The following is a 14,577-nucleotide window of genomic DNA, read 5'->3' as shown; positions in this document are numbered from 1 at the left end:
CGATATTCCTTTGTGTGGCTTTCTCTATGTTTCTTATGTTGGTGTTGAGCTTTGTGGATTTGGTGGTTTATAGTTTTTATGAAATCTGGAAAAAATTTCACTCATTGTTAGTTTTACATATTTTTGTCCCTCCCTACTTAGGACTCCAATTGCATGAATGTGATCTTGCTTAATATTATGCCCACAATAGGCATATCTTAGGCTCTGTTTATTCTTTTCTCTTTCTGTCCTTCATTTTGAGTACTTCTATTGCTATCTTAATAGTTCTCTGTTAATTCTTCTGTAGTGTCTAATCTGTTAATTTCATCCAGTGTATCTTTCATTTATATATATTTTTCATCTCTAGAAATCCTATAATGGGTCTTATTTAAATATTCTATTTCTCTCCTCATATGTTCATGTTTTCCTTTACATCCAATTTATAATAGCTGTCCTAAGATCCCTGTCTACTAAATCCATCACCTTTTTCATTTATGTGTCTATTTCAATTGATTAATCTTTCTCCTGGCTTTGGCTGATATTTTCCTCCTTCCCATGTCTTTTTTAAAAACTGGATGCTAGCTATTTTAATTTTTTGTTGTTGTTGGCTGTTGCATTTTGGATTTTTACTTTATTCATGTAGCGAGTGTTGGATTTTGTTCTAGGATCAGTTTGATTCCTCTAAGGATTGCTTTTAAGTTGTTTTAGGCAGGTCCAGAGTAGTCTTTTTTGGGTGGTTGGAGATAGCCCCACTGTCTCTGATTTATTCTGATTTAGCCCCACTATAAGCTGGGACAGGGTGCTCTGCATATTATGAGTATTGGGAATTGTTTGGCCTGTTGCTTTTGGTGTTTTGTTTTGTTTTTCTGTACAATCTTCTTGTTATGAATGCACAGATTAGAACTCTGCCAAAGATTTAAGGAAATCCCTCTGCAGTTCTCTGGAGCTCTCTGTGGAGCCCACTCTTCTCCAATAGTCTACCCTGAAAATTCTAGCCAACAAAACCTCCCTGAATTCTAATCTGTGTCTCTTCAACTCTTCAATACTGCCTGGCTCCGTTGGGGGTACTTTCCTTGTGCTGCAGCTTAGAAATGGCCTCCAGGCAATAAGCTTAGGCAATTGAAGGACTCATCTTATTTGTTTCCATTCTTTCAAGGATCAGAAAACTGCAAATTGTCCAGTATCTGAAAACCATTGTTTCTTACCTTTTGAATGATTATCTAGTTGTTCAGAATGGCAGATAATTCCTATAGCATTTAATCCTACATAGGCAGAAGCAAAACTCTGATTACCTCTTAACAGACACAGATAGATACTATTGATAAATGAACCTTTATTATGTATTTGTGGGAGCAGTGGGTTAATTCTCTTAGTTAAGAACTTAAAACTAGATTCATTTATTTCAAACTTCAAATTGTTTTACACATTTTTAAATGAATATTTTTTTAACTTCTCACTAGGGAGTCTTGAAAGAGACTGTGTCGTTGTTATTTGATTAATGCCATTCTTATTATTTTCCTTAAGTCATAAAACCAAGATGTAAATTGGTACTTAATATTTATGTTTGAATATTTTACATTTCTTATTTTCAAGAAGAAAATCATATATAACTAAGACAAATTGATTATTGTATTCAAAGCTTATGAGACCTTGATAAGGTTCAGAAATGGATAAGGTATCACAAACAAATCAAAATGTAGCAGAATCACACCTGTAAATTAACTATAGTGTAAGATATAAACCAAATATCATCAGTGCCCTGAGAAGAAGAAAGTAATTCTTACCGAAGTATGAGAACAGGCTTCTCCTGGAGGTGATATTTGAGCAAGGTCTTAGAGAATAAATAGGTATGAAAGAGTAGGAGGAATTAGTCTAGAATATTTCATTCTCTTTTATTTTTTTTAAACATATAAAGTTAATATCCTAATAAGGTTTTCCACTCAAGGAACAGTTATCAGATGTAATAAATAGTTTCATTTCAAGATTTGTTTGTTAATTAGTTTTCTATAGGTGTGTAACAAACAAATTTAGAAATTTAAAAGCATTTATTATCTCACAGTTTCCATGGCTCAGGAGTCCAGGCACAGCTTAGCTTAATCCTGCGCTCAGGGTCTAACAAGGCTTCAATCAAGGTGTTAACCAGGACTGCAGTCTCATCTGAGGCTCAGAATTTTCTTCCAAGTGTACTGATCATTGTCAGAATTCAGCTTTTCATGTCGTAGAACTGACTGTGAGGCAGGTCCTCAGCTCCTAGAGATTGCCTGCCATTCCCTGTCTGTGGTCCATTCTACAGCATGGCTGTGAGATTCTTAAAGACCAACAGGAGAGCATCTCAGCTACTTCTAATATATCTGTCTCTCTCTCTCTTTTTTTTTTTTAATTTATTTATTTTTGGCTGCGTTGGGTCTTCGTTGCTGCATGTGGGCTTTCTCTAGTTGCGGCGAGCGGGGGCTGCTCTTCGTTGCGGTGCACGGGCTTCCCATTGCGGTGGCTTCTCTTGTTGCGGACCACGGGCTGTAGGCGCCCGGGCTTCAGTAGTTGTGCCACGTGTGCTTAGTATTTGTGGCTCGCGGGCTCCAGAGCGCAGGCTCAGCAGTTGTGGCGCATGGGCTTAGTTGCTCTGCGGTACGTGGGACCTTCTCAGACCAGGGCCTGAACCCGTGTCCTCTGCATTGGCAGGTGGATTCTTAACCACTGTGTCACCAAGGAAGTCCCTATCTGCCTCTCTTGACTTATGTCTCTGATATCTAGACCCTCTTTTAAAGGGCTCACCTGATTGGGTCAGCCCCTTCCCCCAGGATAATCTCCTTTTTGATTAACTGAAAGTCACTGATTTAGGGACCTTAATAACATCTGCATAATCCCTTTGTCTTTGCTATATAATGTAACCTAGTCAAAGGTGTCATAGTCACCATATTCATCATATTCACAAGTCCCGTCCACGCTCAAAGGGAAGGAATTATACAGGATATGTACACCAGGGAGAGGGAATCTTGGGGGCTGTCTTAGAATTCTGCTGACCACAGTTTGATTTATACTATTAGTATACTTTGAAGAGTACAAGTTATATTTTATAGAGAGGATGTGGATAGACTGGAAATACTAATAAACTACAACTGATTAAACAGTTGAAAACAAATAACTAAATTATTTTCTAAAGTAATTGTCACCTCAGTAGATTGGTTTTTTTTGTTCTTTCCTTAAATAATTTAACTGATCTGATACGCTCATTATATTTTAAGAAAAGAATCTCATTGAAACCTTGTAAAATTTCCATTTGCTTCCCGATAAACATGTACAATTTTTAAAATCCTCAGTTTTTTCTTTTTACATAATTTTAATACTTAGATCTATTCTCTGTTACTTATTTTGAAGTTCTATGGTAATGTTCTCCTAGCAACATGAAAGGGGAGACTGAACACTGTTCACAATTGGCAGTGTAGTGTTGCTAAGCTACCTGTCTTTTTAATTTGAAATATTAGGCATTTCAATAATAGGTAGCCCTTAAGCTTTTAAGTGTTTGCTCATGACACATTACAGTGTTTTATGTATACTTTTCACCTCTGTATTATAGCTATTATTGTGAAAGTTTAAGAGAAAAAGAAGAGTGTATTTAATAGCAGTCAGTAGAGTACCTTAACTATATAAAATTAGTCATTTTATGAGAAGCTCTAATATGGACACAAATGAAATTATAAGCTATACTTTAATATGAACTTACCTCAAATGCAGCTGTACTACAAAATGCAGTAATTATACCAATATTTCATTTGATTTTAAGTAAAATCGTTGTAGAATGCCTAAAATATTAACTATAGTTGTTTTAAAACTGGCAGTATTGTTATTCTCTGGGAATATCATTAAATACATACTGAAAAAGCATTTTATTATATTATGTTGCTGTCATGCTATTCACATTACTTCTTCTTAAAGTAGGATATCAAGTACTAAACGATATCGTTGCAGAACATATCCTAATTTGTAAAAGATGAATATATGAAGATTCTTCTAGGTGGACTCTTTTAATAAGAGTTTTTCCTCTATATTCCCCTTACCCCATAAAAATAATTAAAGAAATACATGTCCATTGTAGAAAATATCTTCAAAAGTATAGATAAGTATAGAGAAGAGTTTGAAACTACCTCTAATCCTCCTTCCCCCAGAGAAACACTATTCAGACTTTAGCATATTTCCTTTCTTTGAATATTGCTATAGAAATAAAGATAATATTTCATACTCAATTTGTATCTTTTATTTTCTTATTATTACAGTATAAGCATCTTTCCAAATCATTAAAATTGAAAACATTTTTGATGACTAATTATGTGGATGTACAGTATTTCTCATTATCTATATAGTTTCCTGTTTCTATTATGTAAATAACAGTGATAAGAAAATCTTTGTGCAAAACCTTTGTCAGCATTTCTGAATTCCTTACTATAGATCCTAGCTAGGACTGTAACAGATTCTAGGAATGAAAAAATATGAACATTTTAAAGACTTCTGAACATGTAAATAGATTACTTTCCCTGAAAAGTTGACCATCCTTATTAACATGTACTAGTTTAGTTTTAAAAAGAGGAAGAAGTAGTTCATATATTACTTTTAACTTGTTTTTATGATCAAAAACTTGTATTTTTTCAAGTGTTTATTAGCCATCTGTAATTATTATTTTGTGAGAATTTTCATTTCCCTGTAACACTTGTTGATATATCCATGTGTCTTTTCTTACTGATTTTTGGGAGATCTTCAAGTACTGAATTTATTCCCCTTTCTGTCATATTTTCCCATGTATTTGCCTTTTAATTTGATTTATACACTTTGTAAAATACAGATCTTTCCAAAAGTTCTTTTAAACATCTCTCCACCTCTTCTTTTTATTTCCATTTATTGCTTTTAGACTTATAAATCCCTTTACTGTGTAGATTCTCCTACATTTGATCTCCTTTTACCATATTCACCTGTGGGTGGTTGCTGGGTAAACTCCCAGAGGCATCTCATTGTCTCAAATCCCAGCATGCAACTGGACATTCACAGAGTGAACCTCCCGGCCCTGATGCTTGCTATTCCCAAACTGCATCGTTTCTTTCATCAGGGTTCCCTAAGCGCCAGGGGGTTTGGCAGTGAACGAAGCAGATGCAGATCTCCTTCTGTCACCTTCCCCCTGCTAGCTAGGCTGGAGCATCACTCTTTTCCCACTGCCTGGCTTTTCTCATAGCCGTGACTTTGCTCCATGTGCCACTGTTTGGGTGTTGTCTCCTCCTCTCCATCAACTCAGATATGACACCTTGTTCAAGGGCCAGCTCATCCAAGAAGTCCTTCCTGAGTAGCCACCCACCTGACAGTCCCTTAGCTTGCAGGCCCTTTGACTCATGTGTTCTGCTCTCCACAATGAGCTCCTTTGTAACTGCTCTCCACTGGTACCATTAAAGTAGCTACCATTGTGATGGATCCCTGGGTGCCAGTTTACAAAAGTAATTAAAAAATTTTTTTTACATCTAATATTTTTACATCTAATTCTTAACCATGTGAAGTGTATTTTGATTTATAGTGTTGGGTTAAAAACAAAACTGATTTTTTTTTAATGTTAATCCATTGTTAGAGCACCAGTAAGAGTATTTCCTTGCCCATTGATTTGTGATAGTTCTTTTATAATATACCAAATTCTTGGATACTGGGCTGATTGCCTACTCTCTGTTCTGTTTCATTGATCTTTTCTATTTTGCATCAGAGCAGCATTATAGATTAGCTTTATCATATCCTTTTTGATATTCAGGACTGCTTTACCCCTTTATAGAGTAATACAGATTTTTACCATACATCTCGTGCTGTGGGTATTCCTGGATATTTTATGTTTTTTTACTGCTATTGTGAATGAAATTTTTTTCTGTTCTGTTTTCCGATTCATTTTCACTGGCACATTGGAAGGGTATTTTTTTATATTTATCTTAAATCTGAACTCTTTGTTCTCAATAATTCTGAGTTGATTTGTAGAGTTTGTTTGTATCTAATTATAAAATCTGCAAATATGAAAATTTACTTCTTCCATGAAGTTATATCTGGATTGGCTGGAAATTACAGAGTGATATTAACTAATAATATTAATAGTGGGTATTTTTGTCACAAAAAACAAAACAGTGGTCAACTTTCTATTGAAAATAAAATTAGAGTTAAAAACAAATCATCCTTAGTTATCCTAGATTAGATTAATTGCTTTGCAAATTTACCATGTGTAAGATACATCAAGATTCTGGGAGATATTCATTTCTCTAGCAGAGGGTTGGGTAGGGGGGCAACATCTGATTATACTAATTGCTAACTAACTTCAAAAGGAAAGGAACTAGACTTGAGATAGAGATTTCAGGGACTTCCCTGGTGGCGCAGTGGTTAGGAATCTGCCTGCCAATGCAGGGGACGTGGGTTCGAGCCCTGGTCTAGGAAGATCCCACATGCCGCGGAGCAACTAAGCCCGTGCGCCACAACTACTGAGCCTGCGCTCTAGAGCCCGTAACGCACAACTACTGAGCCCACGCTCCACAGCTACTGAAGCCCGCGCGCCTAGAGCCCGTGCTCCACAACAAGAGAAGCCACCGCAATGAGAAGCCTGCGCACCTCAAGGAAGAGTAGCCCCTGCTCGCCGCAACTAGAGAAAGCGTGCACACAGCAATGAAGACCCAACGCAGCCAAAAATAAATTTAAAATAAATAAATAAAACAGGGTTAAAAAAAAGAGATTGTAGTTTGGAGGGGGAAGGCTAGAGAGAAGCGAGGTGAGTTAACCTCTAGATTCCCCCACTTTATCTTCTCGGGAGCAGTTCCTAGCATGGTGGCAAGTGGAGTCAGCCTCTTTCCAAGAAGACTACAAGCGAGAACTAGAAGTGAGCATAACTGTAGCTCCCTTAAAGTGAGGGATGGGTAGCAAAGAACATCCACAAAATTTACCTCTAGAAGACACTATAGCATGACTTCTTCAGAGTCTGGCTATACATACTGTTCAGGTGTGACAGGTGTTTGTTGAAGTCATTACTTTGTGAAATTTAGCCCAGATGAGTGAATGGGGCTGGATTTCTTATTGTAGGAGGACCCAAGGGGATTATCTTGACAGACCTCCCTCACTTCAACCAAGTTCATGGTCAACAAGGATTTGATTAGCTGCCCTTCATACTGTTTTTATATATACCATTGTTGCAGAAACCTGAAGCTACAAGTATGTAGATGGAAACTTTATTTTCTTATGATAATAAAGGATCAGGGTTTTTCCTTCTATATTGATCGTCACCTCAGTGGATGTACTCCATAGCTTTTGATGGATAACAAAACACTCCAAAACTTAGTGGCTTAGAGCATCAACCATTTATTTGGCTCATAATTCTGAAGGTTGGCAATTTAGGCTGAGTTTAACTGGGCAATTCTATTCTTAGCTGGGCTCCCTCATGAGTCTGTGGTCAACCTTGGGTTGGTTAGGCGATTCTGCTTCTGGAAGTTGGCTAGTTGCTGACTGGAAGACTTGAGTTCTTCTCTGTATGGTGTCTGTACCTCCAGAATCCTTGCCTAGGTTTTTTCTCATGGTGGTAGCAGAGGTCTAAGAGCAGAAGCAGGCAAAGAAAGCCTCTTGAGGCTAGCGTTGGAATTAGGGCACTGTTGCTTTTGTTCCGTTCTGTTGGCCAAAAGAAGTCACAAGGCCAGCTGATTCACAGAGGAAGGACATAGAGTCTACCTCTTGATGAGAGCTGCCATAAAGCAACATATTCCAAAGGGTATGGACACAGGGAAGTATGGGGAATTGGGACCATTTTTTTTGCCATCAGTCTACCACAGTTTGGTGAATGAAGGACTCAGAGATGTGCTTCGGACACTGTCTTTGTCGTCAATATAGATTTTAATTTTGCTGTTACAAATTGTATCAGTGCCCTTTTTATCTCAACCTATTGTCCTTGTATCTTGTATTATTTTTCTCTTTATACTTTTCATTTGGTTTTGGCTTCTTGTGCATTTTTATTCAAGTCCATGTCAAATAAAATTTTTCTAAAATTATCTTTTGGTTCTTTATTAAATCTATTCAGAGATATGTTCTCTGTGTCTTCAGGATATTTCTTCTTCATGTGTGGGAGTATTTTTAATCATGGACCTCACCGTGTTTTCTTCCCTTTTTCTTAGAATTCTGTTAGTATTTGCCAACAGAGCATGTGGATGTTTCTCACTGTCTACTTAGATTTGAATGCCTTTTCAGATCCTCATCTGAAGAATAGTTGTTAGACATTCCCCAGTGACTGGCAGCCAGTCATCAACTGTGGTTTTGCTAAACTAAGCTAGGATCATCTGCTACCATGCTATGTATGCCTGGTTTGGGGACAGTTTAAAAAGGTGAAGTTTGTGGAAAAACCATATTTCTTAACATATATTATTAGAAGAATTTTTCCTGTATTTTCCCTTCTTTGCAGAGATTTCCATTTGGATATTGAACCTTCTTAGATGCAGTAAACCATTCTTAGATGCAGTAAACCCTACCTTCTGACATGCTCTTTACTAGGAATTGTATTTAAATGGATGTAGAAAGAAGTGTGCCACTGGTCAGTTGGGAATGAGTTGCACTACTCTGGCTGCCTCATAAAGCCATCCTCTACTACGGCAACACTGTTTCTCTTAAATAGCAGGCAGAAAAAGGGAGAGAGCTAAAGTCCCTTTCTCAGCTGACAGAATTACTGTGTTTCACAGAGCAAAGCAATCCTTTGTACCCTGTGTACTACTCAGAAAACTGGGCCACCATTCATTTGTTTCTCAACCTGGTTTCTGGACTTACAGATAGTGAAGTTGAGGTTTCTTATCAGAGGTTAAATTAATTTTGGTAGAGTGAACTCTTGTCTCTTTCTGTGCCTTTCCTGAGAAGATGGCAGCAGCTGCACTGGCAGGGTTCTACATGGATATCATGCTAAGCTAAGAGTCCAAACTGTATTTAATTAATAATTCATTTTCCATTTTTTGTTAATCAGATATATGTAATGAATATCCAATAAATATAGCAACCGCAAATAATAGTTTTTTAAAGGGTGAGATTTGCTACTTTTGTTCGCTTGTACAGTGTTGTGATATGAACAAATACATCACTCCATAATAATTTTGGAGTAATAACATATATTTCCTAGTCCTCCAGTATCGCTTTCAAAGTTTGCTGTTGGGGAGCCACAGCTCTAGCACTTTGCTTTTCTCTCTTGTCCTCTCCTGGGCATCAGTGGTCTAAATGTGGGACATGTTTGGCTGAAGGATCAGGAAGCAATGCCTCCAGAATTCTCTGAAACAGTTTTTGGAATAACAGATCGAAATAGCTATCTTTGAAGAAATGATAGTTACTTCTAAAGAAGCTATAGTTGTCTTATCTCTGGCAACTATTTCTGGCTGCTAAGTTTAAGATGTAATGGTATGAACTACCAATGTTTGACTAGTAGAAAATAAACAGGACAAAAACTGAGCAATAGTTAATCATGTTTAGTTCACTCACTTGTTTTTTCATGTCACATGCTTGTGATACTTACATTACCTATCTTTAATATAACTATGTTTTATATTAATTATTATAGATTTTCCACTGGAATTAAGATTTTTCACAATGTTGTACAACGTTACAAGAGCTTATAAACCATCTGAAATGGTTTGAGAACCGCTGAGCTTATCATCTTGTAAGATACTAGAGGGAAAGTACTTTTGTCATCATCGTCATCACACATGATCAGAAGCCATTGTAGACTTGAGTAGAAAGTAACATGAGGAAACATTGGGTTTAATCCTTGGGGTGTGTGGGGAGTTTTCTGGAATGAGTGGTGGAGGGTGAGAGTAGACGTGGCAGTGAGAGTGGAATGCAACCACTTTAAACACGTTGTCAGTTCAGTTCATATTAAGCATTTGATTAAAAACTCCTAAAACTCTAGCATTATTGATCCAGATGAAAATATTAAGGTGGATTTCTCTTCTGTTAGTTTGATAAGTTAATTTTGAATTGATGAAAGTTATACAAATTAAAATTCTAAAAATCATATTTTTTTTCAAACATTGTTCCTCATAACTGGCAAACACAAATGAAAGTCATCTAAAAAGTACTTTGAGTTTCATATTATTACTTTTCTAGGTAGGAACGTGTAATTATAGGATACGTTTTCAAAACTACATCATTGCAGTAACTATGCACTTATTCATTCCCAGGAGGTATATGTTACTATGCCCTAATTTTACAGATTCAGAAATTCAGAGTGGAGTAGTGGCTTGGCAGGCTTTAAGCATTAAAACTAAACTTTGAATCCAAGGCAGTTGATTCTAAATCCCATGCTCTTTGAACCACACCACAACAAGCCTTGGTTTGTAAATTATTTATTTAATTTCTTAAATAACGAAAGTAATATGTGCTCAAGGCAAACAATACCTAAATGCATACATTATATATGGCAAATATATATTATACAGATATATATTTGTATTTTGGAAAGATGTGTCTAGCAGCGATATGGTTGACAGATGGAAAAGAGGGAACCTTGGAGGAAGAGAAACTAGTTAGGAAACTATTTCAGTAATCTAGACAAGAAATGATAACAGCCTCCCTCCCTCCTTCCTTCCTTCCTTTCCATGTGATGATTTGAGAATTGAGTGAAGAGCATTAGGGGGAAAACCAAAGTATAAGATTTGGAAACCTCTAAGAGATTTATGAGCCTTTCTGGGATCTAGCTTACATGGTGACTAAAGCAAATTTCAGATTACAGTTTCTTGTCACTTTAGTCTATTCTAAAATAGGATTCTTATAACTATCCTTACAATCTTGGCTAGTAATTCAGGAAGTAGAACTCATAAAGAGATCGTAGTCACGGACCTTCAGTTTCAGGGTCATAATGTAGCTGTTGAAATGACAACTAAATGGAGAAGACTGGTCTGCCTTTCTTTGCTGGGCAAAGAAACACACAAGACACTTGGCTGGATGTTGAAGGGTAAGGAATGGAGAAGGGCATGTAAAATGGACTCAGCCAGACCTTGTCCCTGGAAGTTTGCAGGGAGATAAATGATAAAGGTAACTATAATAGTAGGTAGGAGTAAAAGTAGAAGGGGCTACAGATTCAAAGAAAAGAATTTATCATCCAGGAAAATCTGGAGGAGTTGGCATTTGAGTTAGTGAGCTTTGAATAGGAAGAATAGAATAAGGAGCATTCTACCTCAAGGGAGTAATATGACCAAACTCACTGGCCCCTCCAAATATTTGTTGAATATCTGAATAAATGGAATCAGGTAGCATTGTTTTTCCACCAGTTTACTCGGTATAATATAGTGTCTCCTATATGCCAGGCACTGTGGCAGGTAGGTGCTAGGACTATAACAAGATGACCCTTATAGAGGGTCATCCTCTAATAGGAGAGAAAGTAAAACGAACTAATGACTATATAAATTCAAAGTGAAAAAGGACTGTTAGGCTACTGAATAACTTGGGTGAAAAGAGATGTTGGATAGGGTAGTCAAGGAAGGCCCCTTTGAGGGAAAAAAATGTCATTTGAAACTGATCTTTGTAAGAACCACTTTGAGATATTTACCCTGTTTGAAGTCTTTACCATTGTTGCTATCCAAATACAGTCCTCCAGGACTGGTTCCAGGACCCCTGCAGATACCAACGTCCGTGGATGCTCAAGTCCCTTATATAAAATGGTGTAGTGTCTGCACATAACCTAAGACGTCCTCCCTAGACACTTTAAATCATCTCTAGATTACTTATAATACCTAATACAATGTAAGCGCTATGTAAATAGTTGTAAATATAATGTAAATCCTATGTAAATAGTTTCTGGTGTGTGTCAAATTTAAAATTGCTTTTTGGAACTGTCTGGAATTTTTTTTCCCAATATTTTCATTCCACATTTGGTTGAATCTGTGTGTGGAACCTGCAGATAGGGAAGGCTGACAGTACATTTAATTTGTCTAAATTACTCCCCCTGAGAGTACAACCTGTGAATTTCCTATTTTACATCAGTATTTATTTTATCTATTGTTGACTTATTTACGTGTTGTTAAATTTATAATGTCATCCTTGTTTTGCAGAAACCAAAGCTGAAAGATTGGCATCCTCCTGGGGGTTTTATTCTGGGATTGTGGGCACTCATTATCATGGTTTTCTTCAAAACTTATGGAATCAAGCATATGAAGTTCATTTTCTAGATGCGATGATGTATGAAGAACACTACATGGAAGACTACAACCTTGGATAAAAGTTCATGTCAATATATTTTTAAAAATACATTGCTCTTGTGTGATTTGGCAGAAAGTATAAGGAAGCTAAATTTGAGAGAACGATTGGTTTTATAACTCAAAAATAATTGTTAATGCAAGTGCTAAATGACGCTAAATATATTTCAGTTTTTCATTTTGTATTATTAAAATATTGGGACAAAGAGATCAGAATATACTCACTGACTCTTTTTGAAAAGAAGAATTTCCCCTTGTTTTATCCCCCTTTCATTTGGAAAAGAAAAAAATGTGAAGACATTAAATTCTCACTAGCAGGGGTAACTTTTGTTAGTATTTTTGTATATGTTCTCCCAGTCTTTTTCATACTTTTTTTCTAAAATAGAGAGCATATAGAACATACCATTTTATAACCTTACTTGTCATTTTGCAGTATGTTGTCAACCCTTTCCCTCTCCTTGGATATTCTTCAGGAACACGTGAACGGCTGCACACTATCCATTTTATGAATGTGCAGTAATTTATTTAATATTCTTCTCTAATTAGACCACTTACTTTGTTCCCCAAATTTTCTTTTGGTTCATTCTTTAATGTGTTAATATTTTGTCAGCTATTCTTGGAATTCTGCAGCTAAAATGATAAGTAAATATGAATAATCAGTTTCTTAATCTGTGGTACTGACAGTCTCCAGGACCTTATTTACTGTCAGTTTATCTGGAAAATTTAAGCTCTTGGGGAATTTCACATACTGATTGCTCAAGAGAAACAAACCTAATCATTTTTAATTTCTAAGCATTCTGTGATCCTCTAGAATTGATCACCTCCTCTTCTGTTTCCATGCTGAAAGAGATGTTGTTTCATTCTGTTTAAGGTAAACCTTGCCCACTGGCTGGATCTACACTTTTTCTGGGACAATCCCGTAAAATGGATGGACTGTAGGAAAAATTCATGCTTGTGGCCCTGTCTTCGTGTCTGACTGATGTATCACATAAGGCAGTAAGCTCCTTTCTGGTCTCTGACAAGATGCAAGAGCTTATATCCCCATCACTGATTTTTTTCATCTTGCCAGCCATCTTCATATCTATCTCGTAACTGGAAATGGTATTGAGATTGTGCTTTGCTATCAGCCCCAGATATTGTTTTTTCACATGTAAGCGGTAAAAAAAAAGTGAAAGTTGAGTATTCATGTCCCATGGGATACTTTTTTGTATTTTATCTGTTTTATCCAGGAACTTCGTGTTAATCTTTATTCACTATGAAGATATGTTCTGTAATTGTAGGAAACATTCAGAAGACAACCCTTCCTCTACAATAAAACCTCTTAAAATTAATAGTCCTTAGACTCTGTTTTCCTTTTAGCACTTAAAATATTACCCTTTAATTATATGCAAAATGGTCATGCTTTTCACAGGCAAAGGATTAACTGTGTTATCTCTCAGATTAGAACAAATGACATTGAGGCTTTTTGCCAGCTCTGAATCTTCATTTTAATTGATCTTTTTATTGCTGCACTAGATAAATGAAGAAGGACAATTTTTATCTGATTATATGGAGAAACATCTTTTTGTACATAGAAAGGGGGAAAAACAAACTTAAATTCGAATAGCTGGATTGTAGTAGTGCTAAGAGACAAAAAAAGGTTGACCATGTAAACACTTACATAAGGTCATGGACACTCTGGTGGCCGGGAGCTACTTAGAGTAGTAAAGGAAATATGATTGTTCTTGAGCCAAAGTCATTTAGTTTGAGTATAGTGAAACATACCCTGATGGTAAAGACTACTGGAAAGTAAAAGGATTCCTCTTCAGAGATTGTAGAAGGTGCCCTTCTTAGTTAAAACCAAACTGGGAAAAGTAATACTGGGTATAATATACAGTATTCATTTTATTCCAGACAAATTTCAAAGGGCAATTATTTCTTTCTGTTTCATTATTGAATTTTCAGAATATAGTTAAAGCAAAAAGCTTGAAATATGTTAAATGTTTAGCTCATCACCATAATCTTTTTACATAAAGTATATTCTGCCTTCAGTAATAAGTAAATCCTCTGCATATGTTAAGTGGGTAATATCGTAAGTGTAATTAAATGGTCCAGACCTTAAATGATAACATAAAAGCACATCCTTAAATATATTTTCCTTGAGTCGCAAAGAGCTGAACAACTGAAAGGTGTTTTCCTTTTGCCTTTCTCATGGTGTTATCGTGAGGATCAGATGAGCTAATGATATGACTGCACACTTTGGAAATTGTGAATATTTGGTGGTGTTATTTTTCCTTTTTTCTGCCTAAGAAGATACCAACAGGGAAGTTAATGGTGCCAGGGTCCCACTTATTTACCTTTCTAAGCTACTCAGTGTGATTCCCATTCTCTTCGGTATTCTTTTTCTCCTCCC

General features: G+C 36.3%; 1 protein-coding gene across 1 annotated transcript in view; it reads left to right on the top strand.

The window, feature by feature from the left end:
- PIGK (phosphatidylinositol glycan anchor biosynthesis class K) overlaps nucleotides 1–13,516 on the top strand; it is a 144,739-nt gene extending 131,223 nt beyond the window's left edge. The window contains exon 11 of the mRNA XM_068540122.1: nucleotides 12,042–13,516. Within this exon, the coding sequence (XP_068396223.1) occupies nucleotides 12,042–12,158 (117 nt within the window). The 3' untranslated portion in view covers nucleotides 12,159–13,516. The remainder of the gene's footprint in view (nucleotides 1–12,041) is intronic.
- The last annotated feature ends 1,061 nt before the right edge of the window (nucleotides 13,517–14,577 follow it).

Source organism: Eschrichtius robustus, chromosome 3 (genome assembly GCF_028021215.1).
Source record: "Eschrichtius robustus isolate mEscRob2 chromosome 3, mEscRob2.pri, whole genome shotgun sequence".
In the NCBI taxonomy this organism is placed as follows: domain Eukaryota; kingdom Metazoa; phylum Chordata; class Mammalia; order Artiodactyla; family Eschrichtiidae; genus Eschrichtius; species Eschrichtius robustus.
The sequence above is the reverse complement of the archived record's forward strand: the minus strand, read 5'-3'. Positions and strand labels throughout refer to the sequence as shown.